The sequence below is a fragment of the Cotesia glomerata genome, linkage group LG1 (assembly GCF_020080835.1).
Source record: "Cotesia glomerata isolate CgM1 linkage group LG1, MPM_Cglom_v2.3, whole genome shotgun sequence".
NCBI lineage: Eukaryota > Metazoa > Arthropoda > Insecta > Hymenoptera > Braconidae > Cotesia > Cotesia glomerata.
In genome coordinates, this window is record NC_058158.1 from 28,965,155 (window position 1) to 28,985,740 (window position 20,586).

At 28.6% G+C, this 20,586-nt stretch overlaps 1 protein-coding gene across 10 annotated transcripts; it reads left to right on the forward strand.

The window, feature by feature from the left end:
- Positions 1 to 991: 991 nt before the first annotated feature.
- LOC123258642 (uncharacterized abhydrolase domain-containing protein DDB_G0269086-like) lies at positions 992 to 19,580 on the forward strand. 10 transcript variants are annotated; one of them, XM_044720663.1, is made up of 12 exons: positions 996 to 1,262; positions 8,448 to 8,678; positions 9,065 to 9,153; positions 10,319 to 10,614; positions 13,274 to 13,312; positions 13,413 to 13,454; positions 13,929 to 14,315; positions 14,346 to 14,609; positions 15,044 to 15,143; positions 15,214 to 15,393; positions 15,465 to 15,714; positions 19,298 to 19,580. In XM_044720663.1, exons 1-12 carry the CDS (start codon positions 1,188 to 1,190, stop codon positions 19,475 to 19,477), a joined length of 2,133 nt encoding a protein of 710 aa, XP_044576598.1. In that variant the 5' UTR covers positions 996 to 1,187; the 3' UTR covers positions 19,478 to 19,580. The 10 variants fall into 10 exon arrangements, with proteins under 10 accessions (XP_044581188.1, XP_044581933.1, XP_044576598.1 ...); XM_044725253.1 differs by lacking the exon at positions 8,448 to 8,678 and adding an exon at positions 6,736 to 6,783 and having other exon boundaries at positions 992 to 1,262; positions 13,929 to 14,609; XM_044719160.1 differs by having other exon boundaries at positions 13,929 to 14,609.
- The last annotated feature ends 1,006 nt before the right edge of the window (positions 19,581 to 20,586 follow it).

The following is a 20,586-nucleotide window of genomic DNA, read 5'->3' on the forward strand; positions in this document are numbered from 1 at the left end:
CGTGGAATTTCAACTAACAGTTTTGCGCAAGCTTTTGTATATTTAAACCTTTGAAATATATTATACAATATCGCAGTACTATCTATTAACTGTACCAGAGCAAAAGACAAAATTCCGAATATCTTATGCCAAATTTTTCATGTTTTTACAGGAAATTATTTTTTACAAGTCAGATTAACTTTATAAATATCTTGTTTTGCATGAAAAAATTTTTGTTGTTAGGTTGAAAATGGCAACCTTGCAAGTCAGCCATGAAAAATTTTCAGTATCATACTAAGAAGTTTAAATTTATAAAAAAATAAATGATTCACTTTTGTATATTTACCATAGTTTGGGTATAATTTATTTAATATTTTAAAAACTGTAAATATATGAAACGAGTTCATGTAAATAAATAAATTTATTTATAACTAACAATAATTTTTATTATAAAATTTATTATAACAATAAATATATTCAAATTATTAACGGGACCATTTATTTTTGTCGAATGAAAATAAATCAAATGTTTTTTCTCGAACTGTAAATCGAATTCTCAAAATAATAGCTTTAATATTTTCCATTAAAAATGAAATTCGATGCATTTACAAATTTATCACATCTAAAAATTTTATATTAATAATTAAAATAAAAATAATCATATAGACTAATCATATCACAGATGAGAGCACTTAAGCTATAAATAAGTAAGACCTTCAATGAAAAATATTCTCAGTCCTGCGACGTCACGTTTCATTGAATGGGTGTCCCCGGGTGTTAAAAAATAAAAATCAAACGACCGCGGATGATCAGTTGTTTAAAAAAAAACCCCCAAAATATAAACTAACAAGTGTCATGTGGACAACCTTAACACAATTTCTATTTCTTTAGATGCGTTCATCAGACGTGTGTTGTTTAATATGACGCAATGAAATTTTAAATGTAATAGAATTAAGGGGAGGGAGAGATCAGTCACATTGGCTTTTATAATACTAACGGAAAAGAAGGGGTTTTAACTTCTAAAACATCCTCAAGTCTTCCCGCGTTCTTAAAACAGAACTGTCCGAACTATCAACGTGACCGCATCGCCAATCTGCGGATTTTATTCTTAAACTTATTTTAAAAAGTTTGTTTCTTCCAATTGTTTATTCATTTTTTTAAAAGTTTAAGTTCTTTTTTTGTTCAACTTTAACAAACGACTACCGAAAATGGTTTATGAAAGCGATTTCTACACAACCCGACGACCCTACACACGCCCGATTTCATCTCACTACACCGTGACGGTCAGTAATTTTTTATTTATTTTATTTAATTATTATTATTATTATTATTATTATCATTACTGTTATTAATTAATCATCATTGTCAACCATCGAATGCATTTATATTATTATTTTAAATAACACATTACATGTCATTGCAAACGCTATTAACCATAAAAAATATATGTATATATATTTTATATATATTCCTGTCATGCCGTTCAAGCAAATCCCAACACAAAAAAAACAGTTATCATAAATTTATAACTCCAATCAACAATTTATTTTTTAAAAAATTAAAAAATTAGTTTTTACCCGAAAAAAAGGAGTCAAAGTTTCGAGTATTAGTCTATTAGATTTTAACAATTTATTGTCGATATTAAAAATTTATATTGACAGTAAAAATGCATGTACAACGCTTTGCACGGGCTTTTATATTTATTTATTTATTTAAAATATTTCTTACTAAAGATCGTAAGGCGTTCTTGTTACACATTGTACAATATTGTTAAAAAAATCCGAAACGTTGACTCTATTACCAGTCATTAAATTATCAAAGCAATGTTTTATCCATACGAGATGCGACTAATTTATTTAACAATTAACTATCGATAAAATAATGTTTCATCTTCCACACTTTACTCTGACCATTACAGAAGAATATAAATATATACAGAAATATATTTCATATTAAAATGTGCTTAGTGTCTCACAATGGGTCAGAATTTAAAGGAACAAAACTACAGTCCATTTGTAAATTAATTTAAATGTTCGAAAACATTAATTTTGGTTGTACTATTTTTAATTTATTGTGATAATGATATACTAATTACATAAATTTTATCATATATGATAACACTTATAAGTGTTTTATTAAGTTTTCATTGACGAATTTGACGTACAATCTAAAATATAATTATAAATAAATACACATTGTGTAATTACTTAAAAAATATCCTTGGTGTTTGGCACTCTGGAGTTGTTATCGAATGACAATATAACACACACGTGCCAATACCGGATAACTAAACATTGTCACTTGGCATAAACTCTGATCCAATCAATCATCCATTATTTATTTTTAAATTCAATTACTATTATTTAATTGTCGTTGTATATTTATGTATAAGTAAATTTAAATTTAGATTTTTTTTCTTATGTATTAAATTTTTTTTTTTTGATTTTTTTTTAAATTATTAACGTATGTGCGTCACAGAAAAATCAAGAAACATTATATAAATAACTATAAGAGGGCAGTAGGGTCATCAGTTACGACTATTTTGAGACAGAGCTATTTTCCGGGACTCACAAAATGTTAAACTTAGATGACCCAATGGATTTTTGAAAATAACCGAAAAAGTTATTCCAACTTTTATTAAAATGTCTCAGTAAAATTACGCGTCCAAAAAAAAGACTATGAAATGAGTGGGTGAGAGAATTTTTAGCACTCTGCTGACGCAAAATTATAAATTTGTAAATTATGTAACCGTTAAAATAGTTGGATTGTTATTATTATAATTGTTATGATGATTGTAATGATAATAATAATAACAGTAGTGTGTAAAGAGAGAAAAGCTTTCAATATCTTTTGCAAATAGCTTAAGAGAAACGTCAGACACTTAAACCGCGGTGTTGCGTTACGCTGCCCTAATTTAGTCTCGCGACGTACCAACCGTCCGTGAATCCCCCACTTGGCTTCTCTTATTCGACGGAGCTTCACTTCGTCGTAGAAATTCATACGTCGCAAGCTCCATCATATGTACCATATACTTAGATATAGCTTATATAAATAAATATACATATATATTTTTACGACTGTAAGGGACGTGGGAGGAAAATAATCCGAAAAATTTTGAAAAAATACTTTTAAAATATTTAATAGCGCTAAATATTAACTATGCATAATTCAAAGCATTAATTTTTTTTTTTTCATAGTTATTGTAATAAATTTTTTATTTTTAATCTTTAATTTTAAAAAGAATATCTGTTTGAATTTTTTGAAATTATTTTTTGCTAATACTTCTTTGATAATTGCAAAAAAGTATTCAAGTATTTTTTTTTTATTTTTTTAATCCTTGTTATTACAATAAATAAATAAAAAACTATAAAAAATGAAGAGAAAAATATGTTATTATTATTTCTCTGTAGATCAATGAATTTAACAAAATAAAAAAACAATTGTTTTCTAAATCGTCATTCAAAGGAAGTTGGCCAATGTCGTAAAATAAAATTGATTTGAAACTTGTTTACAAGGGCGTTGTGCACTACAAACGATGTTGGCAACGAAACGGCAAAATTCTGACAGTTATTTGACATTTATTTGATTTTAATTATTACCTATAAATTCATGAATACTAAATACCATTTAAAATTCAACATTTGCTTTAATATAATGATTTAAAAAATCAAATAGTCAGTTTATTTATCAAAATTGATAAATTTATTGAAATAAAAAATTATCTCTCCTCTTAAATAATTAAATTTGCGTAAATTGGACAAGAATAATAATTATAATAGCTGAAGTTGTTATTTTTTATTAGCTAAAAGGGTGGGTGTGGAAGTGAAATACAATGAAATAATTATCGATTGAAGATTAGCGGAAATAGAACGCCGTATGATCGTAAAAAAAATAAAATAGACATAGAAGTAGTAGAAAAGATGGAAGAGAAGCCTAATCGGCAAGGCTTTGGATATTTTTAGAAACGAGAACTATTTCCATGGGAAAAGGTTCCATTTGTACCACGGCCTTCACTCGTTCCCGAGCCATTTACAGTCTGGGGACGGAAAAAACAAGACCCGGAAAAAGAATTTTATCAGTATGCGACAATTAAGGACAAAGAAGGGTCAATACGTGGAAAAAATCCCTCCGAAGATGATCATAAAAGACAATTGATCAAGGGCGGTACTGTTTCGAAAGTCGGATTAGACGTTGCTGCAGAATTAGCCGCTAAAGGATGCGTTTTTGAGAAAGGGGTTCTTGCAAGACAACCTGGCGCCAAAAGACACGCTATTGCTCCGGCCAGTGGTCATACTCGAATTCTCATTAACTTGCAAAGACCTTCGTGGTATCGGTTCTAAATTCATTTATTTTAATGAAAACGAAATTTACGAAAACGATTATCGGGTGTTTGACATTTTTCTCGCTTTTTGGTGTCGAAACTCGGGATTTTTTTAAATAGGATTTTTTTTTTTAATGATTGAAAGTAACTAAAGAAGCTATGAAAGAATTTATTCTATTAGTAGTGTAAGAGGAGAGATAAAAAATGATACATTATTTTGAGTATAAGTGAGACATGAAAAATTTTAATATTTTAGATTTGAGAAAATAAAAAAAATTAACTAACTATTTTTTGTTAGCTTATAATATCTCATATCGCGTACGTAAATATTAAAATAAACAAAAACTATGTAGAGGTAATGTATTTTTTGAGGAGTAAATAAACCACTACAACAACAAAAAAAAACAGAACTCGAAAATTATTACATAAAACATTTACAGAAAATATTATTTAAATACCTGAATTCTATTCCAGTGAGACACTAAGTTACGTTTAAGATTTATCACTTTGCGTGTGAAAGTAAATCTTGCGTGTCTCTTGGCAAGGTGATACTTGTAAAATTATTTACGAAATTCTAAGTATATAATTTATAATGTAATTTCGAAATAACAATAAAAAAATATTTAAATATTGTTATATTTATATGCACATCATAGTCGGCCCGCACGTTGTGTGTCTACAGTATTAAACTAAAACTCATATTTATTATTTATCCACATTGCATTTTTACGCCTTAAATGCTTTTTATTGCTTTTATGTTTCGTTAAAATAACAATTCTATACAGCAAAGGCTGTTATTTAATAACTGAGACCATATAAGAATTTATATTTTTGTAAGACCGTTCTCCTATTAAGTTATATAACAAGGAGAGAAATGTATCATCGATTTTTTACTGTACTTAAAAAGGAAAAGTTGTTGACTAGAGGTTTTATTTTCTTAGGACCAGAAAATATTAAAGAAGACTAAAAATTTTTTGAGCATAGTCAAATTTTCTTGAGCTGAGAAAATTTGTTATTGTTCCAAAATACTTTTGGTCTTTTTTAATATTTTCTTGACACAAGAAATTTTTTTTTCTGTATAACAAAAAAAATCAATCATATTTTTTATATTGAAATTTAGAAAACCTGATAACAACCACTGTATTACCTAAAAATATTTTTAGTTTTTTGAAATATTAAATTGATTTTACTTGCAATTAATTAATTAATTTCATAGTTGAATAATTTATATAACATTTCTCTCCATGTAATTACCAGCAACTCAAAAACCAAAATAACCCAACTAATAAAAATCTAAAAAGAGTAAAAATAATATTTAAAAAAAGAAAAAAAAGTTGGTAAAGGGCCTTGAATAGTGATTGTATAACTCCGTACAGACTCCGCGGCATTATGTGGTCCGTGACTACCCTTCAACTGGGGTGAGATCAGCGGAAGAACAGTACAGCTACAGTTACACCAATTCATCGTCCTCGTCAGATCCGTACGGTCGTCCTCAGCGTTCAACCCAAGAGACAACAATTAAACGCGAAAGCGGCCCATATGGATCATACTCTACTGAGAGAAACACCAGATCATCATCTGGTGCTGGACCTGGAGGTTATCACTCATCATACCAATCATCAACATCTGGACGTTTGCCTGGTGGTACAACGTACCGTCATTTCTCATACCGTGTTTAAAAGCATGCTTAAAAATATACATATTATTTTACATACATTGTGAATTAATCATGATAATAAATATTAATAATAACAATATATATTAGATCAATTCACTATGTTACTTTGTCGACTATTTATAGATTGTATTTAATGCTTTCGAATACATTAAAATTATATTACTCATAAATACACTTGTTATAAAATGTGTCTTAACATTTAAATAATAATTTATTATATTCTTACATTATAAATATATATCATGATAAAAATTATATTTTCAATTAATAAATAAACATCATATGTTACATTAAAAATAAATATGTACTATTATTATCATTCATAAAATCCTGCCGGTAATATTTTGCATGCTTTTTTTTAAGTAATTATTTTGTTTTTTACTAAAATATTAATTACAAATTTAATGACATTAATAATGATTTAATTAATATTTATAGACACACAACGAAATTGGCCATTGACAATAAATATATTTTAATTTCAAAATTTCGGACTTTTTAAAGGATTAGATGTCAAAAAAAATTATAATGAATTTTTATTGGAGGGTGTAATTTTATGAAAGTTAAAAATAAAATAATAGTATTTGAATTTGTTTATGATTATAATGCTTTTTTAATTTTAATTTTTGCTGGTGCTTCTGCAACTGCTGCTTATCTCCTCCTTTCTGCTTATGGATTACTTAAACACCTATATGATACAATATGGACTAAACCATTTATATATACTTCGACAAATATCATGGCTTATATTGAACAGAACCCTGGTGCAATAATCAGACCACTACCGCCTCTTCAACAGCAGCAGGTCAGTTATTGACGTTAACTCTTTCATATTTACAAGGATATACATTTTTATTTTATATAAAAGAATTTTTCATTTATAAGTTTTTAGATTTGTATTATATTTAAGTTAATATTAGATAAAAAAAAATTGAAAGGGTTAAAAATAATTAGAAGGATTGTAATTGATGACGCTTTTTCGCTCGTAATACTCATTATCATAAAATAAAAATAATTCGAATAATTAACAACAATCATACCATTATTCATTTAAGATACATTTTTAGGTGACTACTGTCTTGTTTTGTGAATTTTTTAAATAAATAGAATTTTGCTGTAAGCTCAATTATAAGTAGTTGTTTTTAAATTAATTTCAGCAATCGATGCATGAATGCTCACGCTTAGTTTTGATTGGTTAAAGATGTACATTAATTTTTATTTATCACACTGATAGAAAGATTTGTTTATAGTTAAAAATATTTTTTAATATTTAACAAATCATTTATTAAAGACCACTTTGTAGTATTAAACAAATATTTCTTAATATTTAAAATGATTTGTTTGTATTTAATCAACCTGATATTAATTTATTAAATATTAATAAATCTTTTTAAATATACTAAGAAATATTTGTTGAGGATTAAAAAGTGATCTCTAATAAATGATTTGTTAAATACTAAAAAATATTTTTAACTATAAACAAATCCTTCTATCAGTGCAGTAGAAAATTTTGAAGTAGAAAAATTTATTTGAGTAAAAATAACTATAAAAATAAATTTACTTCCTTCATATTCAAAAATAAATAAGTATACAATCATTAATAAGACTCAAGTGTTGCCTACAAGTAGAATGAAGTATGTAATATTTAAATCTTGGCAAATGAAGTTGAAATAACTTACAATACTTTTAAAAAAAAATTTTTTTAAATACACAAATATCTCCAGAGATATTTATTGTTTGAATGTATAATTTTATACGAAGAGAAAAAAATGAAATATAAAACTTTATTTTATTAATTCACGTCAGCTTATCATAAATTTTTTTTTGTCGGAATAATTATTTCTCTGTACATTGATGGAAGCATTTCTTAGCATTTAAGAAGATTTCTTAGTATTTAAGAAATATTTCTTTAATACTAAGAAATGATTTCTTAAATACAAAAAAATCTTTTTAAATACTAAGAAATCCTTCTATTAGTGTACAAATATCACTAAAATAAATTGTAATGTGATTATTTAATCCCAAAATTTTCTTAATTTAATTTTAAACTGTCTATAACTTCAACAATTCAATAAATATTGAAAATTGTTTAAATTTTTTTGTTCAAAAAATTATTTTTTAATTTTTATACCAGTTTTCAGCAAATTTTTATGTACAATGTATGTCATTAAGAATAAAATTAGAAGAAGCCTAGATATGAATGAAATAAAATTATTTTCAACTTTTTAAAAGACAGTAGTCCCAACAATCAATAAATAGTATTAGTGACTAATTTTCATATAAATCTGAATGATAAGACTAATATTGAGGTATTTGACACTTGGAAAGCGGCATTTAATAAATCATGCAAACACGTCGCTTCGCAATAAAATAGCAAACAGCCTGATCATGCAATAATTCACATCGGAAAATATATAAATATAAATAAAAAAAATAGGTTGTGAATATTGGAAACGTTATGAAATACAGGTGAATAAATTACCTCACCATCTGCCTTACATTGCACACAAGAAGCTCGTCAGTGTTATCCATACACCTTATCCAGTTATTTTTCATGCATACACTGTACCCGCGCCAATACGAATTTATTCGCGAGTAAGACCCAGTGTTATTGCTGCGGAATTGCAGAGGATACGTAATCAAACACGACCTTCTAGTACCTCTTATGTGTCCAAGTACCTCAACTCCAGGGACAATATTGTAAGTTTATGAATAGTTACATTCTATTAACTCAAATTAACGGTGAAATTTTATTTTTTTTTTTACATTACATTTCAATTCAATGAAATAAAATAAAATAAATAAATATGATTAAGCGAGCGGAAATGCGTCAGCTGATTCATATCGTGGGAGGATAAATTTAACTCAATTTAATTTAAATCCGAGTCAATGTTATTATTAAAAAGTGAATTAATTTAATATAAATAATAACTCTATATTTAAATTAAGGACTTCATGTTGATGATTAATGTTTAGAAATATGTAAACAAGATTTTACTTAAGTTGTTCTTTAAACATTTTATTATTATTATTTTTTTTTGTTGATAAAATACTTGTTGTTTTATAAATTATTGATATTTCTATAGATGTTTGACGACGAGACTCGAGAAATTCGTGCTAGAGCTGATTCATTACTTCGTCGCATTCATGTTTTTGTACCACGACCAGTATCTAGGTAACCTTATTATCCTCAATTATGTTTTCCATTTCTTTTATGCGGTAAATCTTATTATTTACTCCTTGTAGTTTGTGATTTATAATTTGAATTAATTTTCTATGAGAGTGATTCTCTGTAAGGATGTTTTTTGTTGTCCCAGGCATTTTTTTATTAGAAAAATTGTTATTTTGTTACTAAAAAAAATTTATTACGAAAGTAAAAAAACATTTCTATTTGGAGCATTGAAAACTAAAATGAAATAAATTTTGGTTTTTTTGCTATAAATTCGTAAACCACCGAAATTATAGTCCCCTGGGCTGTCCCATTCCCAAAATTAAAATTTTAAGATTAAATTTTGTTATTCGTCAATAATATATAATTTGGTCCATAATGTTTATAAACTTAATTAGTTAACTAACAATCTTCTTTAATAAAAAGTACCGAAAATTAATCTGTTTCATTAAATTCATTAAACTAAAGTTTGTCCCAGGCATTTTAAGATCAGTCTCCTGCCAGAAGTTCAAAGCCAAAAAAAAAATCCAGCGTGTTATTTTACCTTTTGTAAGATTTATAAGGATCTAACTAGCCTTGAGTTAATAACCATAGGGCTGTTGGGGCTTTATCGCCATTTTATTTAGTGTCAAAGCACCGTTTGTGCTGGAAATATGTGTCTGGGCTACTTTAAAACTCAGTCCCCTGGCAGCTATTTCTATTTATAATTTATCCATAAAATTGGATCCATAAGTCTTAATATTATTCTAATTAATGTAAACATTCATTGAGAACTTGAAAAGTTAAATGCATTGAAATAGTTTGCTTGATTTTTCTCAATTTGATAAAAAAAAAAAACAGTCCCCTGGCAAGCAGTCCCCTGTCATGTTATATGGCAAAAGATACACAAATATCGAAAAAGCAAAAATTAATTCGGCTGTTTATTTATTATGATTAAGCTGATAGTTTTGTAGCCCTTGTTAATTTTTTTTCTAATAAAATCAAAAATAATTTGGTCGGACAATTTTGTACAGATTTAAGACATCCTTACAGAGAATCACCCATGAACAAAAAACAAAAATGTTTCTGGCTGATTATTCCCAGAACTTACTACTTTTTTCTGAAGAAAGTTAAAAATACATTAATAATTCCATCGAAAATCGAATAAACACTTATTAAAAATTTTATACAGTGATTTCGCAGAGACAATAACACCAGAACGTATGCGCAGCGATGATTACGTAAGACGAGTATTGACAGCGCGTAAAAACGCTAAAAAAGATGATGAGCCAGCTAACTGGTATGAGTCATCGGAACACCGTCAATTCGGCAGTGGGCATTTAGCATCTGTTTCTTACACCGGAGGTAAACCCCATTCACGTAGGAGGCCTTACTACAAAGTTACCGATTTGCGTCCAGCTGACGTTCAAAGTGACGTAAATCTCCTCAGTTACTACGCAAAGAATCGTCAGGCTGCGGCCAGTGCTTGTGAGTACTTTTCAAAACGACTACGTCACTGACAATAAGTGCAGTAAACTGACACGCGATTTAAACAGACGTCACGTCAATACTATTTTTAATACATGTATCAAAGTAAACAATACAACGAAAATTAAGTATCATATTGTTTTTATGAATTAGATCGATGGCAACGACCGAGTTATTTTGAAAATTTTTTTTGTCGGTATTTAACTATTTATACTTTTGAACTTTCTTAGACGTAAAAAAGTGTGAATGATTTATTTTCAAACGCCAAATATTGATTTCTCACTTTTAGACTTACTTTGGATTTGAATTTGATAAAATACTGTTTTTAAAATAATTTTAAATTCACGATTTGTCTAAAATTTAAAAGATAAAAAAAAAGTTATGACATTATTTCATATAAAATTTAATTCTTGATAGAAACAAAATTCTTGTCAATTTTATTGAATATTTTGAGGTTTAGACAAAATTTAAATTTCAAGCAAAAAATTTCAATATTTCTAAAAATTAAATTATAAATTTTCCACTAAAAAAAACTGTAACCCATAAATTTTTTTAAAAGTTATGCTTAGTCATAATATGCCATCGATTTTAATTTACTAAAAATATAACTCGACACATCTCGATCACTTATTCAATATTATTTTATTTAGTATTTTTTTTATAAATAGAAGCAAAAAAAGTGTAAAAAGCGGCCATATGACGCTGTTGTGTGTGACGAATGTGATTTTTTTTAATATTTTTTTACAACTCCTTCCTCTGATAACTGTTTTTTTTTTTTTGTTTGTTTATAAATTTTTTTTTTCTATTGTGTTTTGTGCACTCGTGTGGTCTTTATTTTTCTATTTTTTTTCTTGTCTATCGTCGTCACTGTTTACTTTTGTTTTTAATTTTTTTTTCACTGTTTGTGTGTTAATTGTCTATGCAAAACACAAGCACAATAAAAATCTAAACATGTATCAATCGATAAATTGAAAATAAACAATAAGCGAATTTAAGTATACAAAAAGTATCTAAATAATTGGTGTTAATTTATTTTTTATTATTTACAAAATTATAATACTATTATTATTATTATTATTATTATTATTATTATTATTATTATAAGATGGTACCATTATTACTGAGAATATTTTTTTATAATTATTTATTTGCTCAGTAATATATAATAATAAAACATGCAAACAAGTCACACTATGACTCAGGTTTCAAAGATCCATAGCAGACAAATCCAAGTAAAGCAAGTAAAGTCTGAACATAAAAATAAAAATAAAAAAACAACAAAGAACGCTGATTGTTGATTAAGTGCAGAGAAACCTGGGGATTTGTTGAATATTTCAGGCCAAGGATGGAGAACCCGCGTACCAGAGCTTAATGAGGACCCCACAAAAAAGAAAAAACAACAGGCTGAAGAAGATCAAGACGCAATACCCGAACTCGACGAGGAATAATTTATTATCATATTTTGTGATATTACAAACCTAAATACCTTTTTTTTCTTAATTTATCAAAAAATAAAATATGTCTTCCATTACTGATTATGATTATATATTTGAACTTTAACGTAACTGCAATTACAATGAGTAACGTGTTATTTATTTAATTAAAACAAATTTAAAGCAGAATAATAATTATTTAAATAAAGCTGAATAAATTAAATAGTTTTTTATAAATTTATATTCACATAGAGATTTCTTTGAATTTTTTTGGGTAATTGACGGCAAGAATTTTACGTCGTTAAATATTTAAGAAATAGGGGAGATAAGTCGAGGGTAAATGGGTTTCTCAAAACTTTTCTTCTTGAAAAAAGTACTAAGAAGAAAAACAAATCATGGAACAAATTTAACTGCCGTTAATTTAAGTAAAAAATGGATCCGCGTAGAATCGATTTTTAAGTTTTCTTATTGTTGCTAAAAATTTTATTTAATTAGTACGTCATTTTCACTGTTTGAAAGTCGTTTTTTTCATCTCAAAACTGATTAAAACTTCATAATTTAATTAATTTATATAACATTTAAAGAGTCTTTATGAATGTAAAGTAATAAAAAAATATATTTAATTTATTTATAGCTTAAAAAAAGTTTATAATTTTTTCTTCTACTTGATGTCAGTTAAGTTGAAGCAAAATAAATATATTAATAATAACAATAACGAAGTGAATTAATATAATAGCTAAAAGTAAAATTGTATTAAAATTGTTGAAAATTAGAAAGCAGAATTAAAACTCTAAAATAAAAGTAGAAAAATTTTGAAGAAATAAATTTTTTAAACATACTGCTTAACGAATAGTTTGCGTATTGGTATGTAAAGTAATTGACCCCCAGCTGAGAGTGGTAGTTTTTGTTTATGAGGTAAGCTTTTGTTTGTAGATAAGCGCTGGAATGTGCTTTTGAATTTTTAACATCAGGCAAACATTATTTATTTATATCACATAAATTATTTAAATGAAAACAACACGAACACCGCTAATAAATAAATTCTACTAGAACTAACAGAAACTTTCTATCTTCATTATTAACAGAGCTAAGTAGTGACTAATGACTATGATAATTAGCGAAGCTTAGCAGTACTTTGCTTGATGCACGATGTGATAATGGTAGAAATTTGTCTGGTAACTAAGTAACTAACTTTGTATTAAATGTCTATTATGTGTATTCCTTAGATCCCGACGCTCCGCTCACTGAAAGAGAGCTGAGAAAGGGTTAGTATCGGTGTTGTGTTGTACGAAAAATATAAATAATGTTATATCATGATCCAAAGTCATACTTTTATTAACCAAAACAATAACAAAATAATTTTAGCACGTGCATTGGCTGAAGATCGAGTTTATTCGCCCAGAAAAGGTAAATAACAGCCATATTTCATGAATATTAATTAAATATCATATCTAAGGTCAAGATTTTTGCCAAAATTTCAAAATTAATGGTTTAAATTTTAGATCTTACAACAAAAATATTGATCCCATAAAATGTCTCGTATGATTTTTTTATGCGACTAATATTTTTACCGTAATTCCAAAATTAAGATTCCTAATGAATGATTCAAATTTTTGCTAATTATAAAAATCTCCATTTTTAAATTACGGCTTTCTTATTTATTCTTCCTGCCAAAAAATTATAAGAGATTTTTTTTAGAAAATTAAATGTTGAACAACTTTTATCAGAAAAAATTTATTATACAATCAATATTTTCGCCTCAATATCAAAAATTTAACACCATTAATCATTAATTGTTATTTTGAATTTAAGAAAAAAATCCTGGCTACAATCATGTCATTATGTCATTCATTAAACAATCATTGTCATGTTTATCCTCAGCATCACCAGATCCAGAACCTATTTCTAAGCCAGATTTAGCAAGTGTATATCAATCGGAACCTAAATGGGCTCCTGAACCGAAACCAGTTTCAAAGTTTGTTCGTGAGCCTGAACCAGAACCAGAGCCAGAGCCAGAACCTGAACCAATTGTGGCTTCTGAACCAGAACCAGAGGTAGTGCCAGAACCGGAACCAATTGTCGAAGTTAAAACTAAATCAAAGCGGAAAATAGCTAAATCAAAACCTGTAGTAAACACTGAACCAGAATCAGAACCTGAACCAGTTAAAGTAGAACCGGTAATAGCTGAAACAGAACCTGAACCTGTACTAGCTGAGGCAGAACCAGAACCTGCTGTCGCAGAACCAGAACCTACAGTTGCGGAACCAGAACCAGAACCAGAACCTCAAGTAGAATCTCAACCAGAACCAGAAGTAATACAAGGACAATTGGTTGAGGCTGAAATTGAACCGGAACAAGTGATTCAACCAGAACCTGAGCCGGCAGAAAATGAAGTAGAATTGATAGATAAAGATGTTGTAATTGTTGAAGAAAGTACAGAACAAATGCCTCCGTTAGAAAACGATGAAGGTGTTCCAGTAGAACAGACTGAAGTTCCAGAGCAATCAGATTTCTTGCCCACAGAAAAAGACGAACAAGATGACAATCAAGGAGACGATGAGGGTATGTCTCGTAAACTCGGGCTTCTACGACTTCTTGAAAAGTGTACCCTCAGACAGTAAACCGACGCTAATTATTACAATGTACTCTTCTCTGCTATTTTCTTCTCTTCTCTAATCTATATTATATTCTTATATTTTATCATATCACTATTTATCTGTCCTTATATTAGTAGTCATCTCAATAGTCATGTCACGATTAGTATCTACGTACATACTGAATGTTGCACGTTAAAAGTATTTTATGTGATATATCTTTAATGTTATAAAATTATCATTTCTTCCATTAATTTCACTTAAAAATGACGCTACCGAAAAGAAAATAAATACTGAAAGATAAATATTAAATGACGAGAGACCTTTGAGTGAATCTGATGCATGACAGCGGAAAGAACCACGTAATCAGCATGATATTATTTTTTGTATATTTTTTTTTAGTGCTGCAACGTAAACTCGATGACGAGGAATTAAGAAGGCAAGTGGAGGAACTTGAAAGGCAAGCTGAGGAGGAGAAAAGGAGGCAAGCCGAGGAGGCCAGGTAACCAATACCTGGACTCTTCGACGGCCTCCGTTTTTCGTAAACCTGTATGTGCTTTGATGCTATTTAGGTTGGCCGAAGAAAGATGGAAAGCGGAAATTGAGGAGCGGGCGCGATTGGAGGAAGAGAAACGTCAGGCACGGCTCAGAGAAATCGAGGAACAGGAACGTCTGGAGGGCGAAAGACAAGCTGAGGAAGCGAGACTTGAAGCTGAACGTATTCGAGATGTGAAAATTGCTGAAGAACAAAGGTATTTAATTTTATAAATACTTAAATTTTATTGGGAAAGAATATTTATTTATATTATCATTATTATCATAGACGGGCTGCCAAAGAAGAGGCTATTCTAGCACTCGAGGAAGAAGAGCGTTATGCTATCGAGAAAGCTGCTGAAGAAGCTCGTAAGAGACAAGAGCGTGAAGAAAAATTGGTGTCAGAAGTTGATCTTGGGGCAGCAGATGATGCTGTAGCTGCTGAATCGAGTGTAGATGAGTGCCATTGTCATGACGATGTTAACTCACATGATCATGAGGAAAGACCGGACAGTCCAGATGCTGATGATGATACTCACGTAAATACTTTTATTATTATTTATTTATTTATTTTCCTTATACACAACCCAACAGTCTAATGGCCAATAACAGGGTTTCAAAAAGATACATGCTCTGATAGAAAATTTATGTTGACTCAAGAGATATTTTCTTGATCTAAGAATTTATTTTGGAAGACAGGTGATTATTTTGCTTTAAGAATTTCTTGTCTTGATTTAGATTTTCTTGGCTTAAGAGCTACATTATCTTCAATCGATACATTTAAGTTTTTCAATCAAAATAACATTATCGTTTAAAAAACTTAAAATAATTCATCAAAGTATATTTCAAAAACTAAATAGTCTTTAATTGTTATACCAAAAAAAAATTATTTCTTGGAAATAAGTAAATTAATGACTCAAAAAAAAGCCATTCTTAACACAAGTCGGTAACATCTTGAATCAATGTTATTGCCTATCTTGAACCAAGAGACAAAAATTCTTGAAAGAAATATATCTATATCTAGTTTCAAGAGTTCAAGTTTTGAACAAAAAAAGTTTCTTGAATCAAGACTGTTTTTCTATCAGTGTGAGTTAATCAGAATGGCACATGTATTCAACAGTCTTGTGGACATCATATTTCTCACAATATAGAATCATTTCTTATAACAAAGCAACAACATTCTTTAACTAAGAGTATTGACAACATTATCAAGCATTAGGTAGATTATATCCCACTTAGTATTTTATTAATTAATGGTGAAATATTAATATATTTGTTAACCAATAAATTTATCAGTATCATTAGCTATACAATATAAATATAATACAATATTATTGATGATAGTGAAATTAACAGATATCTATCAATTTTTTGGATTTTTTTAATAATTAAATTATTATGAAATAATTTTAATTAAATAATTCCACAGCCAGAAATTTAAAAAAATTACACGTGCAAATTTTTTTAAAAATGTTTTTTTTATTGATTTTTAATAGAAAAAAAAAACTGTCAGATATCTACTGATTTCAGTATCAAATTTTGAATTGATCGAGCTAGGAATTTCGGAGTTATTCCGAAAAAACACTTTTTTCGGTTTTCTTTCGTTCACGATATCTCTCGAACGAATCAACCGATTTTGACCGGACTGGTTGCGATCGACGTGGTTTTTTGAGGGTAAGAGCTGATTAGTTTTTGGAATTGAACCATCAAGCCGTTTAAAAGTTATTCCAAAAAAACCACATTTGAAAAAATTTTTTTTTTCAGTTTTTTGAAGATTTCTCAAAATCTATTGATCTGAATCGGTTTAAATAGTTTTCAAAATCTAAGTTTGGTCAAGCCCTTTCGAATGGCACCAACCGCGATGAAATCGGTCAAGCCGTTCAAAAGTTATAAGCGGTTCACATACTTTCACACACACACACACACACACACACACACCGTGACAACCTCGCGGAGATAGTCAGGGAAGCTTCCTGTGATCTTAAAACGTCGAGATCTGATGAAAACTCGATTTTTGCAAAACGGGGTGAAAACAATAACTTCTCGATTTTTGAAAATCTTCGATTTTCTTAGCGGGAAGTTAAAAAAGCCCCTGGGGGTCATCTTGAGTTGTAGTCTAATTTAATTGTCCCAAATTGTTCATCTCCTGATCTCATCTAAGTATGCCGCATCTGTCTGGAGCCACCAGTAATTTTTATTAAGACGGTGTGTGTCGCAGAGGTCCACTTTTAGCAGTGATGTCGAGAACATCCTATTTGAGCCTTAAAAAAGTTCGGTTGTTAGCTTTTTATTGAAGCAATGTCGTCTCGCATGGTAGATGATTGGAAGGTTATTTTCATCTTGTAGTAGGCCTCTGCGATCATCACAGAAAGTGAACATCTCTGGAGTGACGTAGCCAGATGTACAAGCATTAAGACAGATGTTATCATCGGGGCAGATTAAGTCATCCATTGAGGGATTGTCAATGCTTCTATAGTTAGCTTAGTAGTTCCTGCCTAATTTGAGGTAGAAACAGTCTATTCTAGTGATATTAGCTTCTTGGTAAATCTTCTTATTACTTAATCTTTCCCGATAGTCTGTCTCAGGTTTACGATACATGCCAATACTGGAACGTATCGCTGATCTCTCCAATCTCCTGTACTTTTCCATGACCGTGTGATTCATGTTCCAGAGTATAGGTGCAGCGTAGGTGATCAATGGGCGGATCAATAACTGATAGCAAATGAGTTTTGCTTTGGAAGACAGGTTTCTGTTATAAAATATTCTGGAGTTAATTTTTATTGCCTTTTTGGCTTTTTCAAGTTGTGCTTTATGATGGTTTTTCATGTGCAGTAGATGGTCAAAGGTAACGCCTAGGTATTTTACAATTTTTTTAACTGGTATATCAGTTTTTTGACCCAGATGATCAGTTATTGTGATCTTGGCCGCCTTTATCCTGTTATATTGCGACACTTTTATTTGTTTACAGGGACGTCTGAAGAAGATTATTTCACTTTTCAGCCCATTGATCTTCAAATTCCATCTCAAATAATGGTCATTGATTTTATTAACTCGGTCTTGCAGTTTGGCTGTGATGATGTCTACATTGGGGTCAGCTATGTAGATGACTCTGTCATCCGCCAATGAAAGTGTCTCAGATAGCCTAACTGGTAGAGTCTCGGGCGCGCAACTAGATGAACCGGGTTCGAGTCCCGAACTAGGCTGTCCGAAGTATTTTGTTTTATTTTATTGTCCGTGACAGTAGCGTAAAATCACCGTATTTCGACAGTATATTGAGCGTACAGCGTCGGTCATAACATCGTAGATTCACTTGCGTATGCACCGTATATATTCAATAAATTTATAGTAGACATCGTTCACAACGGTATCCGATGCTGATTGACAGATCGCTCGGTAAGAACGAACTTTATACAGTGAAACGACCGTGAAACAACCGTCAATCGACCGTGCTTTCACCGTGTCGCCGAAACCGCCAGGGATTATTATTAAAATTTCTTTACAAAAAAAAATTTATATATTGAACTCACGTGAACTTAATGGATTAAAATTAGAAGTTCTTAAATACTTGATTGTAAAAAAAAATGCTTTTTTATTCATAAGAATCATAGAAAGTAAAAAACTGATAAAAAGTAAATTTATTTTAAACAATTCTGGAGTCTTGAAATTTTTAAAAAATTTACAATTTTTCAATGAAAAAAACACAAATTGTTAATTATTTTGAAATTTAAAATTTTTTATTGACTTTATGTAATTTAATAATTTTCAATATTGTATAAAATGGAAATTATATTTCTTGAAAAAATTATTTTTGCCTACATAAGCCATTAATAATTATTCAGACTGTCAAGATATTTATAGTTAAATAATCCAGTCGTTGAGTTAAGATTTATTTTAAAGTATCGGATCAAGAAATATGATGATTTTACTCAATACTAATTGCACAACAAATGTCATCATTTTTTATATATAAAATTATATGTGGCAATAATACATATTTTATGTGACGAAATTTTTAAATTAATGTTAAACAATTGTTCAAAATAATTCGCAATAAGTTAAAATAAATTATGATATATTGTATCTATCATTGAGAACTAAAATATGCAAAATTTTTTAATTTAGATCGAAGAAGAAGCTGCTTGTATATCGACAGATCACGATGATTTGAGCGAACAGCCCTACGACGGAGAACATGAAGGCTTCAACAGTGTAAATGAATTGGACACACCAGTGGAGAACGATGTACGGGTTGAGGAAGAAACAAACACAGAAGACGATGATGATGATGAGAAGGCGGCTTAATTTGTAATAAAATATTGATAATTTTTGTATAATTATTGTATTCTTTTCATGCTACATTTTTAGCACATTTTGATTAAGAATATGATGCGTATATGAACACTCATATTGTGATCTTATTTTATTTTATAATACCGTCCTCTAAATACCATCATCTATTTATTTATTCAAGATCGATATTATTACTAATTTACCATCGATGATAATAATATTTTTCAAAAAATTTTTTATTATTTATTCATACAAATAATAATAATAATAATAATAATAATAATAATAAAATAGCTTATATGAGTGTTAATTATTGACGTATTTTTTTTTTTTTTCAAGTATTATGATAATCAATACAAATTATATTTATTATTAATAGGCTTTATTAAATATTGTTACTTAATTAAGAATATTTAACGCATAATATAAGATAAATAATGACAATGTAATGAATGAATGAATTTAATAAATCTTTTAAAAAGAAATTTATTCACTTGTCCCAATTTTTGTCTATAAGTTTTTCAGTACGATTGACGTTTTCGTCCGCAGAATTTAATCTAAATCTTGAGTAAAAAACTTTTATGCAAAATATTGAATATTGATCGAATGAACGCAGACGAAAAAGTAGTAGTTTAAAAAAGTATTGACCAATACGATGATAAATTATGTGTAGGTTTAAATTTACATTTTCTGTTTACGTGTTGACAAAATGTCTAAAAATTGCGAAATTAATTTACAAAGTAAGTTCGACATATTTATAAATATCTTTTCCGTTCTTGGAATATAATATTAATAATTTTAAATGTACACTGAAAAAAAAATTAACTTAAATCAAGAAAAAAATTCTTGAACCAAGAGAATAATTTTGAAGAGTTTTATTGTCTTAAATCAGGACGAAGAATTCTTGAATTAAGTAAAATTTCTTAGTTTAAAAATTTTTCTACTTAAATCAAGATAATAAAATTTTTCAAAATTATTTTCTTGATTTAAGATAATTTTTTTTTCTGTGTATTTTCTTTTATTAATCTTTACTAGACGCAGATGGAAATAGTCAAAATTTGGTTTTTTAATAACAGTGTTACGGCCAACGTAACCACCGTTTTTTTTTATTTTATTAATGA

Coding starts and splice junctions, on each gene's coding strand:
- LOC123258642 (XM_044719160.1), top strand. CDS start 1,188: ATGGTTTATGAAAGCGATTTCTACACAACCCGACGACCCTACACACGC. Junction 1,263..8,447: donor CATCTCACTACACCGTGACG/GTCAGTAATTTT, acceptor TATGAAATACAG/GTGAATAAATTACCTCACCA. Junction 9,154..10,318: donor GTACCACGACCAGTATCTAG/GTAACCTTATTA, acceptor AATTTTATACAG/TGATTTCGCAGAGACAATAA.